Source organism: Diabrotica undecimpunctata, chromosome 1 (genome assembly GCF_040954645.1).
Source record: "Diabrotica undecimpunctata isolate CICGRU chromosome 1, icDiaUnde3, whole genome shotgun sequence".
NCBI lineage: Eukaryota > Metazoa > Arthropoda > Insecta > Coleoptera > Chrysomelidae > Diabrotica > Diabrotica undecimpunctata.
In genome coordinates, this window is record NC_092803.1 from 68,810,570 (window position 1) to 68,825,535 (window position 14,966).

General features: G+C 32.0%; 1 protein-coding gene across 1 annotated transcript in view; it reads left to right on the plus strand.

The window, feature by feature from the left end:
- The window catches only part of LOC140450528 (uncharacterized), a 58,296-nt gene extending 45,055 nt beyond the window's left edge, over positions 1-13,241 (plus strand). Inside the window, exon 9 of the mRNA XM_072544186.1 lies at positions 180-13,241. Coding sequence (XP_072400287.1) covers positions 180-313 — 134 coding nt within the window. The 3' untranslated portion in view covers positions 314-13,241. The remainder of the gene's footprint in view (positions 1-179) is intronic.
- The last annotated feature ends 1,725 nt before the right edge of the window (positions 13,242-14,966 follow it).

Consider the following 14,966-nt stretch of genomic DNA (forward strand, 5'->3'; position numbering starts at 1 on the left):
CCTGACCTACTTTATCCACTCTATAGTGGGAAACATGGCTAGTTGATTTGCCTTTCTGTTTTCCTATTTGTCTTCAAATTACTACTATCAGATCAGATAAAAGTACAGCGAAACATGTAGACATAAATGGCAGGGCATTTTTTTTATCATATATTTTATATTATATCTGTTCTGTTTAGGAAATACGAGCAATTCTGTAGGTCTCCTAGTTCCATACTTCCAGACGCAGTTGCCAAGCCACCAGACAATACTACAACACACAGCTCAGACGATCTTGCCCGTCCAGTTGAACGATCCAAGCATTTTTCAGTAGCTATTAGATTGTAGAATTTTCTCGAATTTGTAAAAAACTCAGTATTAGTATAAGGTACAGCGGTACTTCATTGAGGTAATCTGCAGTATTGTTACAACCAGTTTTAGCTTTTGTAGTAATATAAGACTGGTTGGCATATATTTTGCACTTGCCGTACCTCAATTAACTACTTGGTAAGCTACAGAGTGGTTATTCCTGATTATTGATAGATACAACTTCTAACAACTGTTAACATTTGAACATATCTATCACATAATGTATGGGGATAAATATCTTTATTCTCGTGAAATATCAAGAATTGAAACTTGGGCCAGATTTTTTATTTTAAATATTTGAAACATGATAAGGAAATATTGTTCTCACAAAATTTATATTTTACTAAACATCCAGAAAGGCCATTTTACTTGAAGTTTCATTTGCGCAATATTTGATTCATTTTCCAAAATGTGTGTCTAGCTTAGTCTAGAATTTTTTTTTTAAGTTTCTATTGTTTCTAGGTTTCAATAACATAAGTTATCCTATTTAATTAGGACTTCGATCGGGTCTATAGACACAGAAGCAATCAAAAAAATAATACTTATTGCTGATTTTCTCTATGTGACACGCTTGTTTTCAAGCAATGGCTATCATATTATCAACTGCAACAAGAAAATCATTTCAATTACCTAGTAGGTTACAAAAAGAGAGAATTATTAAACTTGCGACGTGGAATGTACGAACACTGTATCAGGCTGGTAAATTGAGAAATGCGGTCAAAGAAATGAAAATACTTAAAATCAATGTCTTAGTCATAAGTAAAATTAGAGGGTCGGGAAACGGAATAACCGGAACAGAAGGAGCAGTGATTTATTACTCGGGAAGCAACGCACATCAACCAAATCATCGTCATGGTGTTACTATTATTATAGACGAATCGATAAACAAATATGTGAATAATTTCGACCCATATTCCGGAAGAAGTCTTATAGCTTAGATGTCATTCCTTTAACGTTAACCTCATACAAGTTTACGCACCAACAGCGGATAAAAGTGAAGAGGAAACAATATTTCTACCAACAAATAGAAGAAATAATTCGTAGTACACAAAAAGGAGACATAAATATGGGTGACTTCAACGTCAAAATAGGAAAAGGAAGATTCGAAAATATAATAGATAAAGAGGGGCTGGGAGAAAGGAACGAAAGAAAAATAACTACTTCAGTTTAATCAAGAAAATTCATTAGTAGTTACTAATCGTGGTATAAACTGTTCCCAAGGAGATTATATACTTGGAAGGCTCTCCAAGATAGCCCAGAAAGAATCATAAGAAACCAAATTGATTACATTTTGATTAATACTAGATTCCGAAGACCTGTGAGCAGACATCGGGTCTGATCACAACCCACTGGTAGGACACCAAAAAAAAAATCAAAGATTAACAAAGTAATTCTTGATGCCCTGAAGGACAACAACAAAACTTTTCAGCTATACACACAAGTTAATCAAATAAATTTATTAAAAGAACACATAGAGAATGCAGATATAGATGATTTATGGTCAATTATATGGTCAAATATCAGAGATACAGCAAAAGAAACTACATCAGAAATCGTGGGGAAAACAAGTATCAATCAAGTTGCTAAGGTAGTACACATAAGTGCGACTACAGATAGAAGGGTTTTGAAGAAAAATGGTTATAGATGAGATATTATATATAAAATCATGAGATATTTCCCGAGAACAATATTCGACGCATTCGAGTTTTGTAAAGAGGGAATCTCGCTTACATTATTGGTCTTTCGGTAAAATCTACATCACTTTTGAGGTGCAAACACAGTATTCCCGAAAATTATACTTATGAATAGATCAATAATCCTAAGCTTTATTTAAATCATAAAAAATCAGCAATTGAAAATTTGTGTCATAATTTCCAAATTTTTCAATCAATGATTTATAATATAGTAGGTTTGTGATGAGCAGTGGACGTTTATTGGTGTGGGTATAGTTAAATAATAATGGACGTTCGCTCCGATGGAAAATAAGACTTACAGCTGACATGGAATAGAACCTATTGACGAATGAAAAAAAAGAAGATAGATCGTATGGAACATGAAACAATATGAAAGATGAAGGCTTAACAGAAGTCGCCGGCATTTTTTTGTGTATGGTTTGTGATGTCAGAGTAGAAGTGGTGGTCCTTGCTGAAGGAAAATAAAGTAATATTATTAATGAAGGAAATTAAGTAATATTTAATTGCACTGCAAATTCTTATCAGCTACAACATGTACGTACAGGGTGAGTCACCATTAACGGGACGGAAGATTACAGCGAGAGGTTAGATTTAAAAAAAAATTACTTTAATAGTTTGTAAGTTGAGAAAGGCTACATTTTAAAAATATTTGGAAATATACAGGGTGCCCCAATAAATTGCGGCGTATCAAAGGTATACTTTTTCTAATGGGTCATCCTGTATTTTATTTTGCATTTTCTAATTGTCCGCAAAAAATAAGACTTAGTTTCATAAGGGTTCCCTATACACAAGTCCGGAGTGTTCTGAGTTATGTCGACTTTCCTTAAAGTGTAAAGTCTTAGAAGACTAATTTGAGTGAGTGGGTGAGTAGTGTACGAGTACGGACGCATCCTCAAACCGAAAAGTGCGCGAAACAAAAAAATTGTAATCCACAAGGAAACTAAGTTCCTGTAGCTGGCTGTATGCCATGTATCACAAAAAATTTATTAAAATTCTTTCTAAAAGGTATATAATTAAAAACCCAATCGGGCTATATCACAACAACAAAACGTTTTCGGAATCCATATTCCATCATCAGCGTCTAGGTGTACATGTTTTGAGCCACTAAATATCTGGGTAAAAACCTGTTAAAAATTATTGGTTTAAATTTATTTTACATTATTCCATCTTATATGTTAACATCTAAACATAAATTGTAGTTCCTATACTACAATCGAGATCTGAATCGGCCACGTGGCCCTAGCGGTTGCAAATACGCGGAGGATCTGCGTATCTGCTGGAAAACTTTAATAGTGTACGTTAACAAACCATAGTGCTATAGTGGTTAAAGGATACAAAGGGTTGTCCGTAAGGCTCAATGAAACAATAGAGTGAAATACAGATATCCAGAAACACAAGTACCCATAAAAGTAGTATTTCTGAGCGACACAATGGCAAAAATTTAAATTAAAATTTATAACACATAACAACTTATGCGTGCAAAAAATGAAGTCCCTCCAATTTTAATGGAAAAATAATTAATAAATAGTATAGAAAATAATAATAATACAAATAAATAATAAATTAAACATAGTAGAAAATAATGTAAATACAAGCCAAAATATATTAAATAAAGATATTGTTAATAAAATGGATTCAGATAGAGAAAGCTCAGTAATACTTAGTATAAATATTACAAATGTGCATAAATATGAAAATTTCGATTTTTTAAACAATGACTCAGTGAGTGATTAGTTCGAAGACATTTCAACAGAGTGATAGTGGCTCTCGACGGATGCCTCTCAGTATAGTGATTTAGAGGAAGAATAAATAAAAACAAACAAACAAATAATCAGATATCAGCAGTAACGAAAAGATAAAGAAAAAAAACAAAGAAAACAAGATGACGGAATATAACGAAAAAATGATGACAGTAGAAAAGTTGAACAAGGTAATAGTCAAGATGAATAAAGACCATGCGAGACGCATCGAAAAGATGCAAGCTCAAATTACAGAGCTGCAACAAATCATTATAGCCAAAGATGAAGAGGACCGGAAGCTAACTGACCTGATGGACCATGACTGACACCATCAGCAGGATGTAAGAACAACTTCTGGCAAAAAACAACGACAAATAGATAAACTCCACGAAAAACCAAAAAAAGAAAAATTATTGAAACAAATCGAAAAACCAGTGGAAAAAAGTTTCGAGGCAATTGGCAATGAACAGCCTAGTACCGGCACTAAGAACTAACAAAAGATAATGGAAGTCGAACAAACGGAACCTGGATGTACAATCCAGACCAAGAAAACGAAAAAACCCAGCAAAAGTGAAGAACCGGACAAAACAATGGGCATTGGCGAAAAGCAAATGCTCATAATACAGTAAAGGAAGGAAAGAGAGGAAACATGCGCCACAAGGGCGATGAAAAAATCAGCACCGACATAGACTAATAAAGACCCTGCAAATACAGTGTTAAATGTGCCAAAACAAATGCCGAACCAGAAAAACAGGCCGAGACAACACCAAAATCACGGTAGGGAAAAGCCAGAAAATTTTGCAGAGCGGCAGAAAACGGAATCAGCTCCAACAATAAATTTGCGAGGTAAGGCAGATCTATAATCATCCAGACTAATGACAGAGAAGGGTATTTGGCAATGATCAAAACCTTTGAGAATTCGACAAAAATGATAAGATTGATTGGATAGCATATCCAACCGATCAAAATAAAAAGAAAATATTAGTGAACAGAGGACTGCACACCACCACAAAAAAAGAAAAAATAGAAGAGGAGTTAAGAAACCATGGCTTGGAAGCAAAGGCAACAAACATGATATCGAAAAGACCAGTTAAGAAGGTTCTGCCTCTGTTTCTGGTGACTATAAAGAGAATCACAAACTTAGGCTTCATGAGGATCTACATCGAGGATGAAATTAAAACAACGAGAGAGATCGTGCAATGCTACAACTGCCAAAGATTCTTTCACGGCTCAAAATCCTACCACTGTGGCTCAAAATATGTGAAGTGCGAAAAACAGCACGTATGTAAAGAATGCACCAAGGATAGAAACACTGATCCCAAGTGTGCAAACTGTGGAGAGGCTCACACAGCCAACTACAGAGGCTGCTCCAAGGCACTAAGGAGAAAAACCAACACAGCTCCAGCACTAACAAGGGGTAAAATCACCACTGTTCCAACCACATCCGCCACCACAAATAGAAGCTACGCACAAGCCACGAAGGCAACAACAGCTTAAGTCAGCAGAAACACTAATGAAATAGGGCAAAACTCCGAAACTGCAAACTTAATCGCCACTTTAAACGAACAGCGACAAAACTTTGTATGCATGTTCGGAAAAATGACAAATGTCGTCAGTGTCCTAGGAAGTTTCGGTCAACAGTGACCCTCGACCAGGAGAGCGATCTACGAATAGGGTCATGGAACTCAGGAGGGCTGAGAACTAAAATTAAAATCTTGTTATGCCTAGGGGCAGGGTTGATCACTATGTGTGTGTTTGTGTGAAGATTTATTTTCAACTTTAATTTCATAATATTCAAATTTAATTTAAGTAATTATAACAAATTTACTTTTAGATCTAAATAGTTGGATATTCGTTGAATATATTCTATGATTGATTATTCAATGTGTGACATGTGACTTATTTTAAATGGAACACCAAGTATATTAACCGTAATATTAAACCAAGTTTCCTCTTTTGAATAGTATCAGGATGTCCTATACCTAGGTGTCATATTTTTTGCGTAATTTACAATTGTTTAAATTCTTAATCGGTATGGGCGAGTACGTTATAGACCCATATTTTCTTTTGACGGAAATCTCAATGGAATAAATTTGTTAAATTTCTTAAAATAAGGTTTTTGGATCCTTCTTGAAAACCTTCCACTTAACGTACGAACAAACATGTGTCTCCAATCGGACGGAGCTCCTGCTCATTTTTCAAGTGATGTTAAGAAATAACTAAGAACTAGGTAGAGGCGGTCCATATGATTGCCACCCAGGTCACCAGGATTGACCAAGATGGATTTCTTTAAATGAGGTTACATTACAAATATTGTATATACTACACCCCCTACTACTCCAGATAATATGAAATTAATAATTTCGAACCCTTTTGCATCTATAACACCAGATGTGTTAATAATGTAAATAATGTATGTAAAATTAAATGTAAATGTAAATTTGTTGTAATTGCTTAAATAAGTTTGAAATGAGATTTTTAAAACTTTACATTTTAAGCAACGTCGACATAACTCTGGACTTAGGTATAAGGAACCCTTATGAAACTATACCTTATTTTTTGCGGATAATCAGAAAATGCAATAAAATACAGGGTGCCCCATAAGACAAAATATACCTTTGATACGCCGCAATTTATTGGGACACCCTGTATATTTCAAAATAGATTTAAAATATAGCGTTAGTGGTGACTCATCCTGTATAAAATTGTAAGACTGGCCCATCGAGTGATTGCTTCTTTATCTTGCACCTTTCTTTCCAAATTTTGGCGATCATTATGGCAATTTTGACTTTGTTTACAGCTGCTTGAAATAGACCATCGGTCGTCATTTTGAACCAAGTTCTTAGGTTATGGTGCCATGTAATACGCGGTCTGCCCGGCCTTCTCTTACCAAGCACTCTCTCTTCAATAATGAACTGAAGTAATCCCTATTTCTCATTATATATCCATGACACTCTTAATTTTTTATCGTTATAAGCAGTTCTCGCTTTTCCCCATCTTACGGAGAACTTCAAAATTCGTCCCTCGATCAACCCATGAGATCCATAGTATTCGTCTGTAGCACCACATCTTAAAAGCCTCTAGCTTCTCTATAGGTGCCTCCGCTAGAGTCCCAGCCTGACTGGTCTCAACCGCTATTTGCATTAGTCCAAAAATATATAGCTCTCGACTTTTTCAATTTGTTTATTGTTTACTAAGGGCTGAGTATTTACTATTGGGTATTCGCTGACAATCATTCTTTTTTATATTCTCAAAAGTTGTTGAGATTCCATCCATCCTATGTCTGTACAGCCCAACTCGAGCCCTCGCCTTCCTCAGCAAACCTCTCTATTTATTATGGTCTGTAGCCACGATCGTCTGTGAAGGAGATTTCTGGCGTCCTCATCCACATCATCCTCCCATCGCTTTCTCGGTCTTTCAATAGGTCTCTTCCCCTCATTCTTCATCGATTCACTGCTTTTGATCAATTCATTTCTAGTCATCATATATTTACTCTAAGCAGATTTAAATTAAAAACTGTATGAAAAATAATTAACAAAATATAAACATTAAATGACAAGTAAAAAATTAAAAGAATATCTGTCACAGATTTGAATCGTAGCGATTGTCAAAATTTAATAAAAGTCATAAATGTCATCCGATTAATAGCAACATTGAATCATCTGTTTAAATTTTTAAATTTATTCCCGTTTTAAAATGATTTCATATAAATACAATTATTATTTTTAAACAAATTATTTAGTTTATATAATAATTAAATTTACTCTCAAATGATATTTATTTATATTATATTATTAAATCTCGTCTGAATTTGAAAGATTTATCTTCAGTTAACAACGTATGCATTGTTAATAAGTTAACAGGTGGCGTTAGGAGTAAACATAATAATTGATTGAATTATTATGTTTAATCAAAATATAAAAAACAAATAAATAATAAAATTACTTTATTTAATTTTAAATATATTATTTAAATTTAAAAAATACAGGAAACGTAGTATGAAGTTCCGCTCTAGTCTACATTACCGCGTACTGTTCCACTCTTTTTTATATAACTTATTATTTTTAAACATCTTATGTAGTTTATATAATAATTACATTTACTATCAAATGATATTTATTTATATTTTCCTAATTTCACATAAGCATAATTTCATATAAATACAACGTTGGATTTTTGCACGCAGTTCGACTTTTGTATTGAAGTGCGATAAAAAGTAGTAAAACATTTTCATATTTACACAGTCACAGCGGAAGAGTCCATTTGTGTTTCTTAGGAGGGAAATTTCAAAACTGACCATAATTTTTTATTTTGATTTTTAAAATGTTTCATAATTTTTTGTCCAGGAAACTTAAAAAAAATCTTATTAATGAATGCGATAAAGCATGTAAAAAGCTTAAAAAAGCTACATTATCAAAATCTGCTGCTGAATAGGATTTTGATTGAAAATTTATGAAATTTTAAAGAGAATAGTAAAAACAGCAGAATTTTGTTGATTAATATAAAGTTTCGCGGTAGTTTACAGTACCGCCTACGGAACCCTTTTTTTTTTCTGTACTAAACTTGTTTATATTATAATTTTATTTTATTGAGAACATGAGATATATAAGTCAAAATGACTCTAAAATTTCGATGGGGAATTTATAAGCAGTTGGTTGCATTGTGATAACACATAAAATAAATGTCATTTATGACACGCAACGGACTTAAAGAAACTAATGTGTATCTTTTTGTTTATTTCTTAAAATATACATATGTATAACGAGTAGATAAAAAAATCTTTGGCTATTCAAGATTTAAAAACATTGAACAATTTATTATATTTATATTATATTTCTAAAGCTATTTTCTGTGACATTTTAATATTATTTACTAATTAAATAATTATGTTTATATTTAAATGATGGATTCGACCGTTACTTGATGGCAATTGATTTAATCTAATAATAAAACACTGAAACCTTTTGTTTTCATCACTTCTACAAAATTTATTATAATTTAATAGCACTGCAGCTGTTTCGGCAGAGTGCCTTTTTTGAGTGATCTATCTTTGGTATGCGTTTACACTTATAGTCTTCAACTGAATAAGTTGAGAAGGAGAGAACTGTTTGCCTTAAGTTGGTCATTCTGAATTATATCTGTATTTTTTAATTTGTTAGTTTTCATAGATTCTAATAAGGATAGCTTTAAGCCTTTATTTTGACTGTGAAGGATTTGAAATTGATCATTAAAAGAATGATTATGATCTAAAAGGTGAAGTGCATCCGTAGAATCTGTTTTTATTTAATTGAAAACCTTTTTATGTTCTGCTATACGTTTTTTTTTTTTTTAAGTTTTACCAATCCGATACCTGACCAATGTAAGTTTTTGGCAGTTGCCACATTTAAGTTTGTATATACCACTGTGTAAGTGCTTTTTTTGCTCTTTTTGTTCTTAATATATTTGCTAAAGTTGTTATTTGTTTTGAAAGCTGGTGTTATTCCTTTCTTTTTTATAACGACCAAACAATAAACAAAATTTTAAAACATTATAAGAAAACTCTGAAGTTAATATTTCCACCACTAGAGAAAAAACGCAGTACCATCTGCTCGATTAGATATGTAGGCAAGATATCAACAAAAATAGCCAAACACATAAAAAAGAAAGGAATAACACCAGCTTTCAGAATAAACAACAACTTAAGGTTGATATGCACCTCCCAAAAGACAAACTACACATTCAAAAAATTTGAAAAAATTGGAGATGGTATATGTGATTGCTTGAAGTATTTTTTAAAAATTTTGAGTAAACTTCATGTTTTCGTTTTCGAAAATAATCAAACAAACTGCTGTTTTCCAAGTATAAAGCGGGAAAACCAAGCATACAATTTTGTTATTTTCTTACCGCATAAAGGTATAATTCTAGGAAATACTATGAATTTAAAAAAAAAATTTAATTTACAGTTTTGCCGCAATAGGAAAAAATAATATGCTCTGGCTAATAATAAAGCTACCGGTAAGAAACGGGACAAAATTTTAATAACAACATATTATATAAAGCTGTAAAAGTGGAAAATAATTGCAATAAAACGTTGAATATTTTTTCTTAAACATATGAAAAATCTCGTTAAATAATAATAATTATATATCTTGAACCGCCGCCATAAATTTGTCTTGTAGAGAGGTAGCATTATCTGAAACATCGGTAATATTTATCATCGATCGATAGCATTACTTTCGACTTCGAAATGCTTCAAACGAAACGAAATACTAACAGGGTTCCCATATTAATTACTTTGTACAACACTTTCACAAATGACCACAAAATTTAATAAGAATGTTATCGGTTTGAATAATACGATCTTCACAAATATCGCCGCCGCAGTAGGTACATATTTCTTTGTCGATAACAGTGTTTAGATAACATGAATCATTTTTCAATAATATGTGTCGATGGAACCCCTATTTTTCTAATAACAATATGTTCTTGCAAAGGTATAGGCATAACTTTGATTATTTGGTAAACCTACATTATAAGTCACAAAAAATTAAACAAAAATCGTTAAAAGATCTTTGTGAATATAATGTAATACATTCACTGTATGAATACGATATATTATATTCCGTAGGACCTATTTCCATAAAATAAATCGAAAATTTGTTGAGCACGGCTGATTGACACAGCAGAGCAGTAAAATATTATACATAAAGATGTTCTAAAAGATATCTTCGCTTATTTGGTCTACTACTAATAAAGTTATCAGCATTAAATGGCAAAGTGATCTTGGTACGTGACTTTAACTATAAAGTTATATACATATTTGATAAAATTACTGTCTACACAATTCGGCAACTCAGCCAATGGATGCAAAACTGTAATTTATATTAGGGTTTGTAAATATTACAGAGTCCTCATGTGAAAATTTACAATTAAGTTGAAAATTTAACCACAGCAGTAGAGCCATCTCTAGGATCAGAAACAAATTAATTGAGTGTGCAGATAAACTTTAAGCAAATGTATTAAGAACAACAAGAGTCAAAAGAAATAGCACTTACACAGTGGTGACTGCCCACAAACTTACATCGGTCAAACTGGTAAAACTTTTAACAAACGTATAACAGAACACATAAAGGGCTTTTAATAATAGAAACACAGATTCTACGTACGCACTTCACCTTCTAGACCATAATCATTCTTTTAATGACCAATTTCAGATTCTTCACATTCAAAATAAAGGCCTTCTTAAGCTGTCTTTATTAGAATCTATGAAAATTAACGAATTAAAAAATACAGACATAATTCGAGTGGTCAACTTGAGATAAACAGTTCTCCCCTCCTTAACTTATTCAGTTGAAGACTATAAAGTGTAAACTCATACCAAAAATAGATCACTTAAGAATGACATTCTGCCGAAACAGCTGTAGTGATAATGAATTATAATAAATTTTGTGGAAGTATTGAAAATAAAAGTTTTCAGTGTTCTATTGTTTGAATATTTGGCCATTTTACGGAAATTTGGTCTAGACTTCACTGAATAAATTTAAAAACAAAATAGTTATATCATATGTAAATAGAAAGAGAAGAAGACTATAACAATTACGATGTAATATTTTTGTAATGTTTCTTATGCAGAGTGATATGATCCTAAATTTATTTTCTTTCGATATTTTTACATCTGATTTATATGTAAAGCAGAATCTGTTTTCTTGTTGTCACTGGTATATTTCCTTTAATGAAATGATGAGATGAGTACAAGTAAGAAGAGAATGTATAATTGACTAATAATAAAAAAATGTATAACGATTTTTTTTTGCAACGTACACAGCTGAAACGTAGACTCTCAAAAAAATATATGTAAAAGTAAGATCCAAATATGGATCTACAGAAGAATTCTACGTGTACGAGTATTCTGGACAAAACAGAGAACCAACCTGTCAATTCTGAAAGAGCTTAATATAAAAGACATTCTATTAATAAAGTAAATCGCGCATACCTAAATTACTTCGACCACATAGCTAGGAGAATGGGGACTATGGAACTATTGGTAGTGGAAGGAAAGGTAGAAGTCAAAAGACCAAGAGGAAGATCTTCAACACGATGGGCAGACCAAATGAAGACTGGTAGGAAAATTCCTACATGAAGACGTCCATCTGGCATAGGTTCGCAGCCAAGCTAACATTATTTAGAGTTTCATTAAGTCCTAACAAGAACTCAAGGAAGGAAGAGTATAAAGATTAAGAGATAATAATTATGTGTAGATGATAGATGATGATAATAACAAAGAAAACAAATATACAAACTTACATTTGGGAGATGTACCGATAGAAAGGGTTGAAAAATACAAATACCTGGGTACCTGGATTTCAGAAAATAATGATCAAACAATAGAAATAAGGGCCAGAATAGAAATAGCCAGAAATGCGTATGTAAAAATGGAAACTATTCTCTATAAGATCTTAGATTAGAACTGAGAATAAGAGCTCTGATACGCTACGTGTTTTCGATACTGAAATATGGATTTGAAATCTGAACATTGAATCAAGAACACAAGCTACCTAGTCATTTAAAAATTTTTGTTACTGAAGGATGCTTAGAATAGCATGGACACAGAAGAAAACAAACACGGAAGTATTGCGAGAAATGGACAAATAATAAATAAAATAAAAATATAGAAATTTGCAATAACTGAGACACTTAATGAGAGGACAGCGATATGAACTAAGATTGATAATACAGCGAAATATACGAAGAGGAAGGAGAGTGTCATGGTTGAAAAATTTAAGGGACTAGTTTAAGTGAAGTTCAATAGAACTCTTCACCGCAGCGATAGATAGTGTAAAGCGAGTAAAGATAGTGATGATGATATCCAATCTCAGAAGAAGAAGAGGGTAGATAATAAAAAATACGGCATATATCTCAGAAAAATCTCAAGAAAAATATGCCAACAGGAGAAAACGAGGATTATACGAAACAGCACATCCAGTTCTTGATCGTAGTGATTATTGTATAGTCAACAAGAAGGATCAGTGGGTATTTGTCTTAAACGTTTTCTGATGCAATTCGCTGGAATTTCATAATGTGGAATGTTTTATAAAGCTATCATTCCCATGTATCATTCTGTTAAGATTCATTACTTTAGACAAAAGACTTCTATCTATGTTCTTGTATCGTGTTTCCTATTTTGTTTATGCCTTTTTCTTCATGTTATGTACGGTAATTTTTTGAAAAAATTCTGTTTTCAGAAATATATTTTTACCACTCTGTATAAGTATCTGGTGTCAAAGTAGTAGTAGTAGCTGAATAATACGCAAAGGAGTGTGTAAAGTGTACAAAGGTTCGATATCTTTCTATTATTGTATTTTTGTAATGGCAAGACCAAACAAAGTCAATTGATGTATTTTATATATTATTGTGATTTTGATTTTTATGTACATACTGTATTTGTAATTAGGCATGATTTTTAAATAAACATTCCAATTCATTTTGTTGTTAGTTCTGTTTATTATAATATTAATTAAAATACATAAAAAGAAAATAAATGGTTGATTTACTCTATTTGTGTGATCACGCCATATATCTCAGTATCCTCATGTTCTTTTGTCGGAGATTCATACCATACATGCATATAGATGGACATTCCAAATGGGCGATTTGGTCACATTATGCTTCAAAATACTCCTGTAGATGGCAACTGCATAAACTCAAACTCATGGAGAACCATAAAACAGAAGAAGCATCGAGATTGGGCGACCTTGAAATTAGTGTACACTATTTTACCTGTTTATTTTGTTTATCGATGAAAATTTCGAAAATAATTATTCGTATTAACATTATTGAAATATTAGTGCCAAGAAATTTTACACCAGTAGAACTTGCTTCGTACCGAGATGTATAACGGGTTAGCGTTGCGATAAAAAATTCAAAAGGGAAGTTAACGAAGTTAATACAAGCCTTTTTAAAGCACCAAAAGTAAGTGGAGAATATATTTTTATTCGACTATTTTAAAATTTGCAATACTAAACGCAACTGAAAAAAATATGAGAGAGCGAATATTATATTATTAATTTTTTGCTTTATATAATTTATATCTTATTATGAAGCATCTCGAACAGAAAATGTTTTATTGACGCATTGATCAAATATCTTAAAGAAATGTGTATTTATAATTTCATATTAATTTTTATACGTAGGTATATTAATATTACTGTTTATTTTTAACTATAAATAATTGTAACGCTTCATTGTCTAATTGAGTAAAATGACATAATTTTTCAATTAACATCAATTTATGGTTTATTTGTGATATATTTGTTCTTATTTCAGTCTTGGTATGAAACAATGTTAAGACAATATTATATTTATAGAATGTGTGCTATTTCAGCTCTATAAAAGAAAATGTTTCGGATTTAACACGGAAATACTATGGTATTAATAAACTTTTATTAAGATTATGTCTGCTCGTTAGAGCCATTTAGAACAAGATCAAGATCAAGAATTGTTTTTTGATAGAAACACCTTAGGATTGTTTTGGACCTTCTCTGCAGTGATTGACTTTTAATAAATTATAAATTTTATTTATATTTTACAAGAAGATAGTTTTAATTATATTATTTGTAGATTTGTATACATTTAAATTAACAATTTGGATCACAATATTTTTATAAAAAAATTCAATTATTAAAAGTTAAAATAATACTATATTTTCTACATAAACAATATGGTGCATGAGTAGGATTTGATCTTTAATTTTATAAAATGCAAAAATTGCATGACCACGACCACGCGGCATGTACATAAGAAAATAATAATATGTAAAGTTGCAATTTTGTTGCGGAAAGTAAGAACACTTCTCACAAAGGCGCAAAAACATCACCTACGCAGTGCAGTAGAAAGAACAACATTACCGCGGTATCAAGGGGGAAGAGGACTTATGGATATAGGTGAGCAATTGGATAAACAAATTGCTAATTTAAGAACTTATTTTCAGGTACAGGCTGAGACATCTACTTTACATCGAGCAATTTGCGCAGTAGATGATACGACGCCGCTTAAACTGAGGGAACAAGAAATGCGCATAAACCACCTGACTAAACAAGACAAAATGCGCACCTGGATGAGTAAACCTCTGCATGGGCGACATCTCAATGAGATCAGCCAAGAATATGTCGACAATACATCGTCGAACTATTGGTTGACATCAGGAAAG